Source organism: Microcebus murinus, chromosome 10, assembly GCF_040939455.1.
Source record: "Microcebus murinus isolate Inina chromosome 10, M.murinus_Inina_mat1.0, whole genome shotgun sequence".
In the NCBI taxonomy this organism is placed as follows: domain Eukaryota; kingdom Metazoa; phylum Chordata; class Mammalia; order Primates; family Cheirogaleidae; genus Microcebus; species Microcebus murinus.
Genome location: NC_134113.1, coordinates 77,572,561 through 77,588,056, shown reverse-complemented (window position 1 = coordinate 77,588,056; position 15,496 = coordinate 77,572,561). Strand labels below are relative to the sequence as shown.

The following is a 15,496-nucleotide window of genomic DNA, read 5'->3' as shown; positions in this document are numbered from 1 at the left end:
TTTTCACCTTCGTCCTAAGTAGTAGCTTTATATTAATTTCTTTTTGACAGCTACTTCATTATGTTTTCCCCTCAAAATCTCATAGGGGCAGTAAGAACAGTACTTGTGATGATGGAAGTCAGGATTAGAGGAAGACCATGAGGAAAGGTTTAAGTGGGCAAACGGGGAAGAATTCAGATAATGGATTGGGGGGGGGAGGAAGGAAGGCTTTGATGGAGGAACTTGACCCAAAAAAAATCTTTGAGTAAGGGACAAGATGCTGAGAGGTGGCAATGGGGGAAACGGTAGGAAGGAGAGGAAGTCACAGCGTGAGCAGTGCATGGGGCACAGTTCAGTTTGCTGTCATATAGGGGGTGTGTGCAGCAGACTTATTTAAGTGAGAAAAGACCGAAGGAGGAAACACTGATTTCCTACAATGGTCCAAGAGGAAAGTAATGAAGGGCTACACGAGGCTGTGAAGGGTGGGTGGGAAGATGGTAGGGAGCAATGCAGAGGGAGCGTGGGATTGAGCTTCCAGAGCTTAGTAACTCAGATGGAGGGACCAACAAGGAAGATGAAGGAAACATGGCTTCTCACAAAGACAGCACTGAGATTTTACACAGAAACATCACTTTTCGCCTATCTTGATTATAGATTCGGCTATAATTATTTTTCAGACTTCTCTCCTATCACTCATGTCTGTAAGGCATACAAAAAGAAACTAAAATATCCTGTTAAATCATAAGATTCTGGCCAGTATAGGAAATGCCAGGAAATGAAATCTTATAACTGAGAAATAAAAGATATATTTAGGCTAATATAGTTTTAGTGACTATTTTAAACCCCAACGCTCTGTTATCCTGCTATGCGAGAACAGATTTGACTACACGATGCACACCACTGAAGTCGGAATTCAGGTAGCAAGCACAACATGGAATCTCACTTGTGGCTCAAAGTTCTTCATCTCTCAGTGTTTAAGTATTATAGACAGTGTGCCCCCTATGCTCTGTGTAAGACTAACAGGTCTTTTCTCCCATTGCATTTGCTACAAACTGAGGGAGGGGAAGGAGAGAAAAGGGAGGGGTAGGGAAAGGAGGAGAAGGAAGGAGGAGGGAGGAAAAAGGAAGAAGAGGAGAAAATGTAAAATGCAGACATATACTTGGCAGCTAAGGCAACGTATTGCTATGCAAAAATTAACACCATCTTATTTTCTTTGCTTTTCCTTTGGATTTTATCTTTGAATTGTTAATATATTTCCTAACTGATTTGGTCCAAATGAAAACACTTTTACTGTTGCTTTATTATAACTTGAAAATGATATATTATTAAAAACTCAGAAATTACATAAAAGCATGCATAAGAACTAGATTCACCTATCATCCCACCACTCAGAGGTCACTAATGTTAATGTTTTATTTATATCCTTCTGGACATTTTGCTGGGAACATCTTTTTAAAGTAAAAATTAGGCTCTCTTAGGCATCCTTCTTTATTTTTAAAGCAATATATATTGTGGCCTCTCTTCCTTTTCCTGTATCTCCTCCTTTTGCTTCCTAATCATTCAGTCCTAAACACCCTTAGGAGGAGCAGAGAAAAGTAAATGTCAGTGCTGGGTAAGGTGAGAAAAGGAGCCGAGGGGAGTGTTAGGGCCCAAAAAGCTGTGGAAGGTCTGCATGGGAGGGCTGCCAGGTGTGGAGAATCAGAACTTAAGAAGGGTGAGGAGGGCTGGGGGACAGCCTGGCTCAGGGTGTTACAGGTGAGGAATGTATTCGTGCAAAGGATTGATCCAGGATAGAGAGTTTGAGGCCAAATGGGGTGAAGAGGTCAACCCCACAGAATAGCAGCCTGACCTAGACTACTGGAGCCCAGGAAAGCTGCTATGATTTGAAGTGTCCCCCCAAGTTATTGTGTTGGAAACTTAATCCCCAATGCAACAGTGTTGAGAGTTGGGACCTGGAAGAAGTGATTGAGCCATGAGGGCTCTGCCCTCATGAATGGATTGATGCTGATAACACAGGAGTAAGTCAGTTATTGCAGGATTCAGTTTCTGATAAAAGGATGAGTTCAGCCCCCTTCTGCTTGCATGAATCCTCTCCCCTGCCCCTTGCCTTTCTGCCTTCTGCCATCGGATGATGCAGCAAGAAGACACTTGACAGATGCGAGCCCCTTGACCTTGTACTAGTCTCCAGAACTGCAAGAAATAAATCTCTGTTCTTTATACATTACCCAGTCCCACGTATTCCATTATAGCAGCACAAAGTGGACTAAGACAGGGAGTGAGTAGAATATATCCATAGTGTCAGAGGCCAATCTATAAGAGGACAGCATTGCTGTGAGGTGTAGTCCAGCATGTGGTGCCCAAGCCAAGTGGGCTGTGAGGTGAGGAGAGTTCCAGGCATGGAAGCATTAAAGTTATTACTTTATTAGAGAAGAACCAGCATCTTTATCAATTGAATTTTCCAATCCGGAAATTATATATTTCTCCATTTGTTAAGATCTGTTATATCTCTCAATATAGCATAATTTTATTATCTCATATTTCTTAAGCTTACTCTTATGTGTTTAATATTTTCATTGCCATTGTGAATATCTTTTTCACATTATGTTCTGTGTTTCTTTTTAGTAGACAGAAAATCCATTTAGTATAATCGTTAATTATGATTAATTAACTAGGTGAATTGTATTACTAGTCTATTAGTTCTAATAATTTTCAATTGATCCTCTTGGGTTATGACTGGTTTTCAATGTATTCCAATTAAAATCAGGGCCATCACTCAATTTTGGTAATATAAAATCACTTAAGTCAAATTATAGACAGGGAAGAAAGACTAAAAACATTTTAATTGGTCACTAATTAGTTAAGCTATTTATTCATTTGACACATATCTACTGAGCAGACACTATAACCCTGGCCTCATTACATACCTAGATAATTCTCTGCTTTCTCAACCTTATAATGTAAATAATCAAAGAACCTATCTAAGGATGAAATGAGATAATGCATGTAAATTGCTTAGCATTGCACAAGGTAAGTGCTCAATAAATGTTAACTGTAATGATGACAATGATAATAAAACACATTATACACTGCCTTTCCCAATGCCTGCAAAACCACCGTTAGTTGAGAGAATGATCATCAAACTCTTTTTCTTAAGTCCAGCAAGTCTGTATTTCTTCCCCTCCTCCCCTTTGCCCTTGGTAGAATGGCCCTAATTAACCTCCTCACAGAAAAAGAAAAAGAGGGATCTATGAGAAACTCTTCTAGAATATACTAACCTTCCTATCGCAGTAATCTCCTTGCCTTCCAAATTTCTGAAGCTTCTATGTATAACAGGCCCTCAATAAATACTGATGGATTTCAAACAAAATTGGAAAACTAAAAAACTCTCAAAGTCCTATGCCATATGAAGGTATCAGTAAGTCCATCAACTTAACAGACAAGTCAATTCCATAATAAAATCTGAGATAACAATTAAGTAAGTAAAACCCAAACCATGGCTTACCCACTTCAGCCAAAGTTCTGATACAGGATTCCACCGAGGCTTTCTGTGCTGGGTTTGGCCAGGTGCAATTGTAAATTCTGAAGGCAGATTGCAGCAGCTGAATGAAAACTGGCTGATGTGTCTGAAAACAGAAAGTAGCAAATAGTGCGGCTAAACCATCAACACTACTGATGCAATATCTATGCATTATCAGAAAGGCTCACCAAAATAAAATACAATACGGTCATTTGAGTTCCAGTGCCATTTAATAAATATCTCATTCAACAAACATTATGTACCCACTTCATGATAGGCACTATGCCAGATACTATAGAAAATTGATTATTTGCATTTTATTAATAACTATATTCTTAACCAGAAAATGATACCATTTCTTGAAGCCAATGACATGAATTTAAATATATCATTTATAATCCGTTGTTCATTCCCAAGTATAAATAAAGCTGATGTTTCTGAGTTTGTTAGTTTATTTTGGTTTCATATGATGGGTAAGTAGAAGAGACAACCATTTTAAACTACAAAAACATTTTCATATGGTTCTATCTAATAGTTTAAATTTCTCCCTAAAGAAAATATAATCAAAATGATACTTTATAAGAGTAGCACACAGTTCCTGTAGGATATTTGGGAACAATAAAAATAAAAATCATCACTAATCCTACAATGTAGAGATAAACAGTATCCATATTTTGAAGATATTTACTTCTTGATTTTTCTATTCTTTATGCAAACAAATTTGAATGCTACTATAATGCAATTCTGTGGCCTAATCCCACTTCATGATTATTTTCTGTAGTCATCAATTTCCCTTTAAAACATGATTTTTAATTGCTATATAATAAGCCATCCTACAGATAATACCATATATTTTATTTAGCTTTTCTTCCATTTGTGGACATTTAGGACTGATGTCAATTTTATAGTATTATAAATACTTGGATGAAATTCTTAATATACAAAACTTCTGCTAATTCTTTTAGGATAAATTGCTAAAGTACAACTATAAGGGTCAAAATGCCTATCCATTTAAGGAATCATGTCATTATTTCAACACTTGGCAAACAGTCAACAGACAGATATAAAAGTTCTTATTCTGCTTAGAAAAAAGAGAAAAAAATAATTCAAATTGAAGATGCAGGTCTTTTCCATTTAAAATAATATTTGGTAAACTCCGAAAGGGACATAATATAAATAATGTAAGAGTGTTCATCAGAAGTCCAGGAAATAACCTTCTGACCAGATCAAACTTTTTTCCTACTGAAATAAAATATTAATAAATTCTTTGCAACATTATGCATTTGTACTTGTTTAAGTTACCTGGAGGCTGGTACTGTTGTCTGAGAAAGGAGAATTAAAGAAGCCGCTCACAATGTTCATTATTGACTCAGTGACACACTTCTCTAAGAAGATGTCTGCGTGTTTCCTGTCTGTAGTTGTGTTGCAAACCTGGAGAGAAAAACAAAACAACTCAATAGGTTTACTACATCTTTAAATTACAACTCAATACTGGAACCATCTAAAAATTGTCCTGAAATTGTCGATAACATTTTTATTCTGTTTTCTAAAGCTATTTAGAATAGAAGCATTTCTGCCTAAAATCCATTAAAATTTTATCATTCTGCAGTAGCTTCTCCTTCAAGTTTGCTTGTCAGTTCAGCCTTGGTGCAGAATTATTTTGCAGACTCCCAGCCCCTTCTTCCTGATTTGCTCCTCCCTTCTCTTTCACCCCAAACGCTCCCTCTGTCCCCAAGGTTGGCTTTGCTGGAAAACAATTTTCCACTCAATATAAGGAAACCAAAGAGGAAACAGTCATTATAAGAAAGGGGTAAATGTGATTAATGGTGGTTTATTGCACCACACATTTCCACTCAAATATCTGGCTCAATGCAAACACAGAAAATATCTGGAGAGGAAAATAGAAAGGTGGGAGAAGATAAATCAAACCCTTTCCACAATTTTGGCATTTTCGTCCACATACTATCTGGGGAGCATGAAGTACATGTTTGCCTGCCTTCTTCTCAGAGTTGGTTAAGCCAGAAAAAACAATACTGGGGCTGCGGACAGACCAAGAAAGAACAGCCCTAGTTCCTACTCTAATCTTTACATCTGATTAAATGAGGCAGAAATTGGTTCTTTTGCTAAACTGTACATTTTGAAGTGTGTCAGGGTAGACAAATTGTAAAAGCTAAGATGCATAATTGAAAACACATGAAAAAAAAAGCTGAGTAGTGAAAAGATAAGAAACATGGAAATAAAAAGAAGAAGAAGAAAGTGGAAGGGAGAGCAGAGGGTTTGAGGGAAGCCTGAAAAACTGGGGCAGAGAAAGAAAGTTTAAATATTCACAAAATTGTGGTGGGTAAATATGGTGGCCACATGTTCCAGATGTTCTTAGACAATCCAAATTTTTATGTGATTTCTTTTTCATTTCAGTAAGGTGCTTAACCAAAAGAATGAGTAAATGAAATTTAATCTAGTATTGCTTTAAAACCTTTCACACGAATTCATGAAAGAGAAAAATTCCTTTCTCAAACCATGTGTCCCAGGGTTTTTGGTTTGGGAAATAGATGTATTATTCCTCAGTGGAGGTGTAAGAAAAGATGACAGGGTTTGGTTTGTTTTGCGTCTAAGTCACTTCCCATCTGGGCAGTTCATTTTTTCCTCAACTATTAAGTGACACCTACTTGACATTGTTATTAAAACTAAAAGGTTTTTAGTGCATCCAATCTGCCAGGGTTACTGGAGGGAACAGTGCAGTTAAAGGAATTAAATTATGTCAAATTATGTAATCTTCTAGTTATTGTTCCAGCATACAATAACATAGTGTCTGGCACATAAACGAGGTTCAACAAATGTTTGTGTAATGAATGAATCAATGAAGTAATTTTGCAAAATGAAAGAAAGATTAAGAACTCGTTTTCTTTCAAGTTAACTTTGGGTTCAGCTATACTTGGAGAACATCTAACCTAGGATTAAAATTTAATATGGTCTCAGAACTAATATAAAAATTGATTTTTCCATGATGGATATGAATTAGGATTTATTTCTTTTAGTATCTTTTTAGCACTGGCTTTTACAATGAATTTTTCTGATATGTAGGTTAAATTTAAAGTTGAAGAGGTAGCAGACCAATTCTATCACAACCAGCCCAACAATCTTCTTCCTGATCCAGTGACTTTTCTCTCTGAAGTTATTATAGTATCACACTGCATTACCTACAACTGGACATTTGCCAGAGAACCACCCAGAAATTTGCTTTTTAGTAAGTGAATTTATCTATTTCTAGATAAAAAACTTTCTTCAAAATTCTGGATTATGAGGCCGGGCGCTGTGGCTCACGCCTGTAATCCTAGCTCTCTGGGAGGCCGAGGCGGGCGGATTGCTCAAGGTCAGGAGTTCAAAACCAGCCTGAGCAAGAGCGAGACCCCGTCTCTACTATAAATAGAAAGAAATTAATTGGCCAACTGATATATATATATAAAAAATTAGCCGGGCATGGTGGCGCATGCCTGTAGTCCCAGCTACTCGGGAGGCTGAGGCAGAAGGATCACTCGAGCCCAGGAGTTTGAGGTTGCTGTGAGCTAGGCTGACGCCACGGCACTCACTCTAGCCTGGACAACAAAGAGAGACTCTGTCTCAAAAAAAAAAAAAAAAAAAAAAAAATTCTGGATTATGAAAAGTCTGTCTTGTACAAAACAGTGTGGAATCTATTCCTCAATTTGTTTAGACAAGAAATTCAAATAATTTTTCAAGATATTTTTTCTGCCCCATATGAATAACATTTTTACCTTGTATCCTACACTGTAATATCATAGATAACCAACAAATGTAGGAAGCTACTTTTCTTATAAAAATTTTTAAAAACTTTTTAGAAAAAAAATAACCTAATAAATATTAACATTTCTTTATTTTTTTTACTTTATTTATATCTATTTTCCTGTTACAATAAAGACTGGAAATAGCTCAAATAAAATTATATCACATCAAATGATCTTTTTATGTGTAATACACATACTTTAAAAGTTTCAATCTGTTTGCACATATTATTCACATAACATTATTTCCTATAAAACATTTTCATGTACTGTCATTATCTAAACACTTATTTTTAAAAGGCTATATTTATTCCATCATTCTAATGCACCATCATGCTTTAATCCATTTTTGGAATGAGTTGAGTTATATATTAGCAATATTACAAATCATTTTCTTATATTCTTAGTTATTTCTTTCTTTTATGATGTGATTTCCTTTTTTTTTTTTGCTGTTTTATAAAGAATTGTGCAAAATTACTGTTTTTACTTTAATATTTTTGTTGTATATCTCATAACCAAATGAGGTTATGTAGACAGTTTTATACTGCTTGCTGGGCTAATCCTCTAAAATAATAAATTATAACAATGCTATCAACAAACTATGTGTGGATACATAGGATACTCTCTCCTTACAACCAACTAGCTCTTCCTTTTAGGCTTTGGCCCAGTGGGGAACCTGCAGGCTTCTGATTTCAAGATTGCTCTTTTTTAAGCAGCAAAGGAGGCAAGAAAAACTTCATTTTCCTCTGCTGCACCTCTTTTAATAAAGGGATTTGTTCTGTGAAGTTTGGATTCAGTCAAGAGCCACCCTTGAGGATCTAGAGAGCCACATGTGGACTGGAGGCTGCAGGTTCCCCATCTCTTTAGGCACTGGCAGATCACAGAGTGGAAGAGAAAGAAGTCAAGCACCCACTCTACCTCTGCCTCCATGTCCTTTTCCTGTGGAGACTCTAGTCTCTGGATGCAGCTCCTATTAGATCCCTTCCCCATGCCTCCAAGCTCTCCCCATGCTCCAGTACTAATTCCTGCCCCACGTGCCTTCAGGCTTAGTGGGGGTAAAATCCCTGGGTGCTCTCCCATCCCTTCTTGGTTCCTTTAACCCTACCTACATCTGTTGGGGTGTGCCATGTGTTTCCTACTGGAACTGACTGCTATACCTGCAAATTATAATTGTCTTTGTCAATTTAATGAATTACTTGGCATTTGTTACATCATTCATAGGCTGGGCACTTTTCATACATCTATTTCAATCCTATATTCTGTCATTCACAAGTAAGTCAAAACCTGTAAACCTGCAGTCCCCACCCCCTGGGCTGTGGACCGGTGGCAGTCTGTGGCCTGTTGCCATGGGAGAGGCCCTTATACCACTCCCTTGAGTAGAAAAATTCTCTTCTATGAAACTTAGGAAATGCAAAATGCTGGAGGGGAGGGCAGTAGCAGGTGAGCACAGGCAAGCGAGAGCAAGCAAAGCTTCATGTGCATTTATAACCGCTCCTCATTGTTCACATCGCCACCTGAGCTCCTCCGATGTCTCCCCCCCGAACACCTCCCCCACCATGGAAAAACTGTCTTTGATGAAACTGGTGCCTGGTGCCAAAAAGGTTTGGGACTGCTGCTGTACACCACTTTCCAAAAACCTGGATAGTGACTGCACATTTTGTATGAGTTTAACATATTTTGATAAGCTCTTTTAGGTTGTCATTTTGTGTGTATCTTCACATTCTGACTATTTAGAAGATTTATTTCATGAATTTCATTGTGTGTAAACTACGTTTTAGCATTCAGGCACTATTATTTATTTTGATCATTGCTATTTATTTAATACAAAAAAGGAGGGAAAAAACCTCCTTCTATAAAAGAAAGGAATAGTCTATACATTTTTATTCTACTTTCTAACTCTTTAAACCAGGGGTGGGGAACCTGTGACCTTCTAGATCCTTAAGTGTGGCCTTTTGACTAAACCCAAATTTTATAGAACAAATCCTTTTATTTTTATCAATACATTTTTGTTCATTCTTTATATTATTATTTTATTTTTAGAATGAACATATTTAAAGTACCAAAGAATAAAATAAATTTCAACAAAATAATCCTCCCAGATTGGCCAGCACAATTAGAACATTAGTAAGCCATAAGGGCTAAACTGAAGGCTGCTACGCTCATGATTTAGTTCTAACGTCCCGCGCCTGACTGGCACCACTAACTAACAGGAGACTGGCGCGGGGGTCAAGTACACCAGTCTGCTATCAGCTTTTGATAACGGTGCACTGTGTTTCTGTTTGAAGTGGAATTTGTGAATAGTTGCACAGCTCGACTGTATTTTTTAATTCTGTCTGCTTAACAGCCCATCATGTCAAAGAAGACTAAGAGAACACTAAAGGAAAAAAAACAGATTTTTTTTGTGAGGATTGGGAATTGCAATATTATCTTGTTTCTGCTAAAGATAAGAGGATTTGCTTGCTTTATGATACTGCAACATCAACATTAAAGAAAGTCAATGCTCATCAGCGTTATAACACTCGTAAAGACCATAAATATTTTAAATTAGAGGGAGAGGCGCGAAAGGTTGTATTACAGAAATTAATAAGATGGAAAGGAAAAGCAAAGACGATTCTTCTGAGCAGCAATAAGACCTGGAAATAAGATCACTGAAGCAACTTATAAAGTAGTTTATATACTCGGGGAAAAAAGGGAAGCCATTCAGTGATGTAGGAATTGTGAAAGAATGTACTGTCGAAGTTGTAGAATGCTTAGACCCTGATAATGTTTCAAAGTACAAACAACTGCCTTTCTCAAGGAGAACCATAATTGATCAGCAGCATGAATTAGCCTTCAACTTAACAGAACAACTTCATGCAATACTTCAAAAGGAAAATATATATTACTCAATCGCTGTGGATGAATCAACTGATACTACTTACTCAGCACATAGGTTTTATATTTCATTTGGGTCATAACAGAAGATTTTCTTTGCTACAAAAAGTTACTCATTTGGGGCATTCTTACAAACACAACACAGGGAGCAGATACTTTCAACAACTTTCAAGATAAATGTGAAGTTGGATTGAATTTGGTAAATGTAATAAGTTTATGTACAGACAGCGCACCTTCCATGACAGGAAAACATGAAGGGTTTAGTGCACAGATAAAAAAAAAGTATTAACAAATCCAGATACTCTCATTTCTTTTCATTGTACCTTGCATCAGCAAAACCTCTGTGCTAAAGCTACCATTTTAAGTAACACTTTGCAACAAGTTTTAGGCATTTTTAATTATATTTGTGCAAATGCAATGCAGCATCCTCAGTTTCTTAACATGCTAAAGTTGAACAATGAGGTAGGTATTCAGTGTGGATTTGCCGTATCATTCTAAAGCGTGTTGGCTTTCACAGGGACAGGTGTTAGCCAAAATTTTATCTCTGTGATAACAGATAGTTGTATTTTATGAAGAACACAGTCAGAATGTGAATTATTGAAAGGAGATTTCTATAGGAATGAAGCATTTCTGTGTGATACCATGTCAAATCAAAATGACTTGAATATTTCTTTGCAAGGTAAAACTAAGTCTATATATGATATGTGGCAAAAAAAATACAAACATTTCCAAAAAAAAAAAATCTATCTTTTTTCAAAACACTTCTTCAAAAGGAAATTTCAGATGAACATTTTCCCCAGTTAACAAAGGTCACTGATAAGCAGGATGATATACATTTGAAGAATACGCAGCTGTTACAGACCTATTAATTGGAGAATACAATGAAAGGGTCACTGACCTTGAGAATCATGACATCACACTCAAATTAGCATTTCAGCCTCACCTAGTTGATATCACCAAGAACTACAGATGGAATTGACTGAACTCTCAGTAGATGACATTTTAAAGTCATCTGATGCCAAGAACGCTCCCCTTGAAATATGGAAAAATGCAGTAGAATACCCACGGCCTTCGGGAACATGCCCGAAAAAATGCTTTCTTACTTTTCAACCACTTATTTATTGCTGTGAATCTACACTGTCCTATAAAGATACCCTTAAGGTCACAAATGAGTAATACCCATTTAGAGGATCAATTGAAACTGTGGACCTCCATGCTCCAACCAAATATTCAGATGCTTTCCAACAAAACGTGGACACAAAGCAAAGTCATTAAAAGGTTAGTTAACTTTAAAATTAACAAATAGCTTTCATTTTTTGAAATTATAAAGTGAATACTAGTGAGATTTTTACAAAATAGTGTACATTTTTAAGTATATCTAATTGAAGTTTCTTGAATATGGCCTTATTTGATTACAGATAAATCAATGTGGCCTTCCAATATAAAAAGGTTCCTCATCCTTGCTTTAAACTATCTTGAATTTGTTGCTGTAGGTGACCTGACTTATGGATTCTGATTAATTTTTTTCTATACTTATATTCAACTTTCTTCCAAATATTTATTAGATAGTAATTCCTTGCCTCACTCTTAAGTTACTTGAGGTTTGTCTTATAATGTGTCACTAATGACTACTTAAATCTCTCTCCAAATCTCTAGTATACTGCCTGTTTTTTTTTAGTATTTTAACCCAACTCCATAAAATTAAATGATTCTCAATACATAATGTGTTTTATGACCTGTAAAAACAAGTGTACCATCACCTTTTCCAAGAAAAAAAAATCCACCTTTTGAAATATGTGTCTTCTCCTACTTCCAGATGAATTTTGCTACATATTTGTCAAATTTCATGGCCTGTTGCATAGGGACATAAATTATTAAATTAAAGCTAAATATTGCACTAGGGAATAGAACAGTGAATCAGACAAAACAATGTCCCTCATCAAGAGAGAAACACAATAGACAAATTAACAAAAACATAACCTGTTAAGTGGTAGAAACAGAGAAAATAGACTATAGAGAAAAATAGAGAGGGGCAAGAGGTACAGGGAAGGCCGCAGGAGGGTGGGTATGGCCAAGGGCTACCATTTATTTAAATTGCTTGGGTGGCTTCTCTGCCTAACACAACATTTAACAAAGAATTGAAAGAGGAAGGGGAAGCAGAAGCAGCCATGGAGGTTTCTGGGGGAAGAGCAAGTAAAAAACCGTCCCCATCATTAGAATACACATTCCCGGACACCACGAACGAAGCTGTCTTGCCCACCACTGTATATGCAGCACCTCAGCATGTAACAGGTTTTCTAACATTACATCTTGAATAAGGAAATATTAAGTAAACTTCCTAGACACAATGTCTGAATTTCTCCCCTTAATAGATGATGTCTCTCCTCTTCTTCCTCTCTAAAAGTGACTGCTACCCTTCAAGGATGACAGGCTCTGCTAGTTAAGTTCTCAGATGCTAGAGCAGCACTGTCCGGTAGAACTTCCTGCCATGATGGAACTCTTCTAACTCTGTCATGTCCAATCTAGCAGCCATCAGACACGTGTGCTAAATAGGCACTGAGCACTTGAAATGTGGCTAGTGTAACTGAGAAGCTCAATTTTTGAATTTTATTTAATTTATCCTAATTAAAATTTAAATAGCCACATGTGGCAAGTAGCACAGGGCAGGGCAGCTCTAAAGTCAGTGACATACTTTTGATCATATAGACCAAGGAATACAAATTGTAAGGATCATTTTAGTATTCCTCACAGACTGTAAAAAATAACTGAGATGATATCTCATATGTATTCTCATTTTCATTCCTTTATTTGTAAGGCCAAAACTTTTCTAAGCATTTGCTTTCTCTATCTCCTTTTTGTGAGAATCGTCTACTCATATACTCAGTTGGGGCTCTCTTAGAATTTTAAATTCATTTTTGAAAAAGATAACATTTTCATAATATCAATATATATTAATCACAGCGAGTCTAAAAAAATCCAGAGAAAAATAAGTTGGAAAATGAAAATTATCCATAATCCTACAATTCAGATTAAAAAACCACGATTAACATTTTAGAATTTTTTCTTCTAAACTTTTTGCTCTATCATAAATATTTTACATAATTAAAATCATTCCTAAATAATCAGTTTCATATCTTCCTTTTTATACTTAACACTCAATCATTAGCATTTCTCACATTATTAAAAATTCTCAAAAAATAATTTCAGTGACTCTGTCATCTTATAGATATAACGTATTTAACCAGTTCTCTAACATTAAGTATTTAAAATATTTCCTACTGCATGTTATTAAAGAAGTACGCTGAACTTCTTTGACCATAAATCCTTTATAGCATTCCTAATTATTTCCCAAGGACAGATTCTTGGAAGGTAAATTACTTGACACATTATAAAGGTATGAAGGGTTTTTTAAGGCATTACCAAATGCTTTTCAGAAAGGCTGCATAAAATTATGCTCTTGTCAAGAGGACATGCAAATGTATACCCTGAACCATCACCAACATTTAATATTATCTTTTTAGTCTTGCAATTTGGATGGTTGAAAATTGGATCTTATTTCCTTTTCTATTATTTTTAAAATTATTAACAGTTAAACATTTTTTCAGAGATTTATTATTTACTTGTATTACCTCTTCTATAAATCATGAATGCCTGGTTTTGCCCATTTTCTTATTATATTACTAGAGTTTTTATCAATGTATGTAAGTTCTTTATGTGATGGTTATTACCCTTTTTAAAGTACAAAGTAACTTATTCCATTTTGATGTTTTTATTTTGATGTTTTTATGTACTTAAGTATTACATTTTCAAAGAGTGAAATTTCTATGATTTTCCTTAGCTAATTTCATTTATTGCTTTTACTTAAAAAGATCTTTCTTATCCAAAGGCAGATAAATATTCATGTACACTCCCATCCATTTTTATTGTTTCATTTTATTTTTTACATTTAGCTCTAAAATTCATTGCAATTATTGCTATTATATGATGAGTTCATTTCATCCCAATAGCCAGTGTTGTCAACAGTCATTTTGATTTAGTTCTAATGGAGAATTTTTGTTGAGTGTCTATTCCATGCAAGAATGTTCTACATACCTGGGACCCATCAGTGAACATAATAAACAAAAATCACTACCTTAATGCTGTTTATATTATTAACTTAATAATCCAAGGTAGGCAACCTACAGCCCATGGATCAAATCTAGCCATATCAATTCATTTATATATTATCTATGGCTCCTCTCCCTAAAGTAAGTGCTATAACAGCTGTGATAGTGGCCTACAAAGTTGAAATATTTATTATCTTGCTCTTTATAGAAAAATTTCAGCAATCCCTAGAAAAACCAATCTCTTCCCGATGATAGGCGGTCATTTATTATATATTAAGATCTTACAAAAGTAAAAGTCTGTTTCTTGCTATTTATTTCATTCCACTGATATGCCTACTTAATTTTGTGCCTAAGACCACACATACATTGTTTTCAAATCCACTTTCTAAATATTTTTAACTTCATCTGACATTTGTTTATTCTTCAAATATTTACTGAGTATCTACTATGTGTGAGTCACTGTTCCAGGTCAGGCACGCAGCAGTGAACAAAACAAAATCCCCACCCTTCATTTGTTTCCACTGAAACAAATACAAATACATATATAAAAGTCATGTGGTGATGAGCTCTGTGAAGAAAAATGAACCAAGTATAGGGAGAATAAGAGGAAAGGGATTGTTACTTCATATAGGGTGGTCAGTGAAGGCCTCTCCAATAAGGTGACTTTTAAGGAGGAGCTTAAAGGAAAAGAAGGAAGAAGTTATGAGGCTATCTCAGGGTCATGCATCCCAGGAAAATGCAAACATGCTAAAAACATGTTGGCACATTTGAGGAGCAGCAAGGAGGCCACCAGGTGGAACAGAGAGATGGCTCAGGGGACAGTAAGAGGACAAGGGGAAGAGAATGGTCAGGGATAGAGGTCAAATCATGCAGGCTTTCACTCCAGGTTAGACAGGAAGTCATGGAGGAATCTGAGCAGAGGAGTGACCTGAAACAGCAGCCATTTTCTTCTTCTCTTCCTTCTCCTTCCTCTCTTCCTCCCCTCCCCCTCCTCCTCCTTCTTCAGTCATTATGAGAATAGATGGAGAGGAGAAAACCCATCTAATCCCATCAAATTAAAGAACTGGGAAAGCGTGTTTAAAGGAACATATAAATTCTATCTTTACTCCTATCTCCCACCTATTTATTTGGTAAATTAAGTAATGGGAGCAAATGGCTCAAGTGATCTATCTGAGAGAGAAATACACAGATTTGTCTTGCTAAGCAATGACTGATGGAACATT

The 15,496-nt window shown here is 36.0% G+C and overlaps 1 protein-coding gene across 1 annotated transcript in view; it reads right to left on the bottom strand.

Moving 5' to 3' along the window:
* ITPR2 (inositol 1,4,5-trisphosphate receptor type 2) overlaps window positions 1-15,496 on the bottom strand; it is a 467,092-nt gene that overhangs the window by 238,692 nt on the left and 212,904 nt on the right. The window contains exons 33-34 of the mRNA XM_012739535.3: window positions 4,799-4,927; window positions 3,482-3,602 (exon numbers count right to left, since the gene is read on the bottom strand). Coding sequence (XP_012594989.3) covers window positions 3,482-3,602; window positions 4,799-4,927 — 250 coding nt within the window. The remainder of the gene's footprint in view (window positions 1-3,481; window positions 3,603-4,798; window positions 4,928-15,496) is intronic.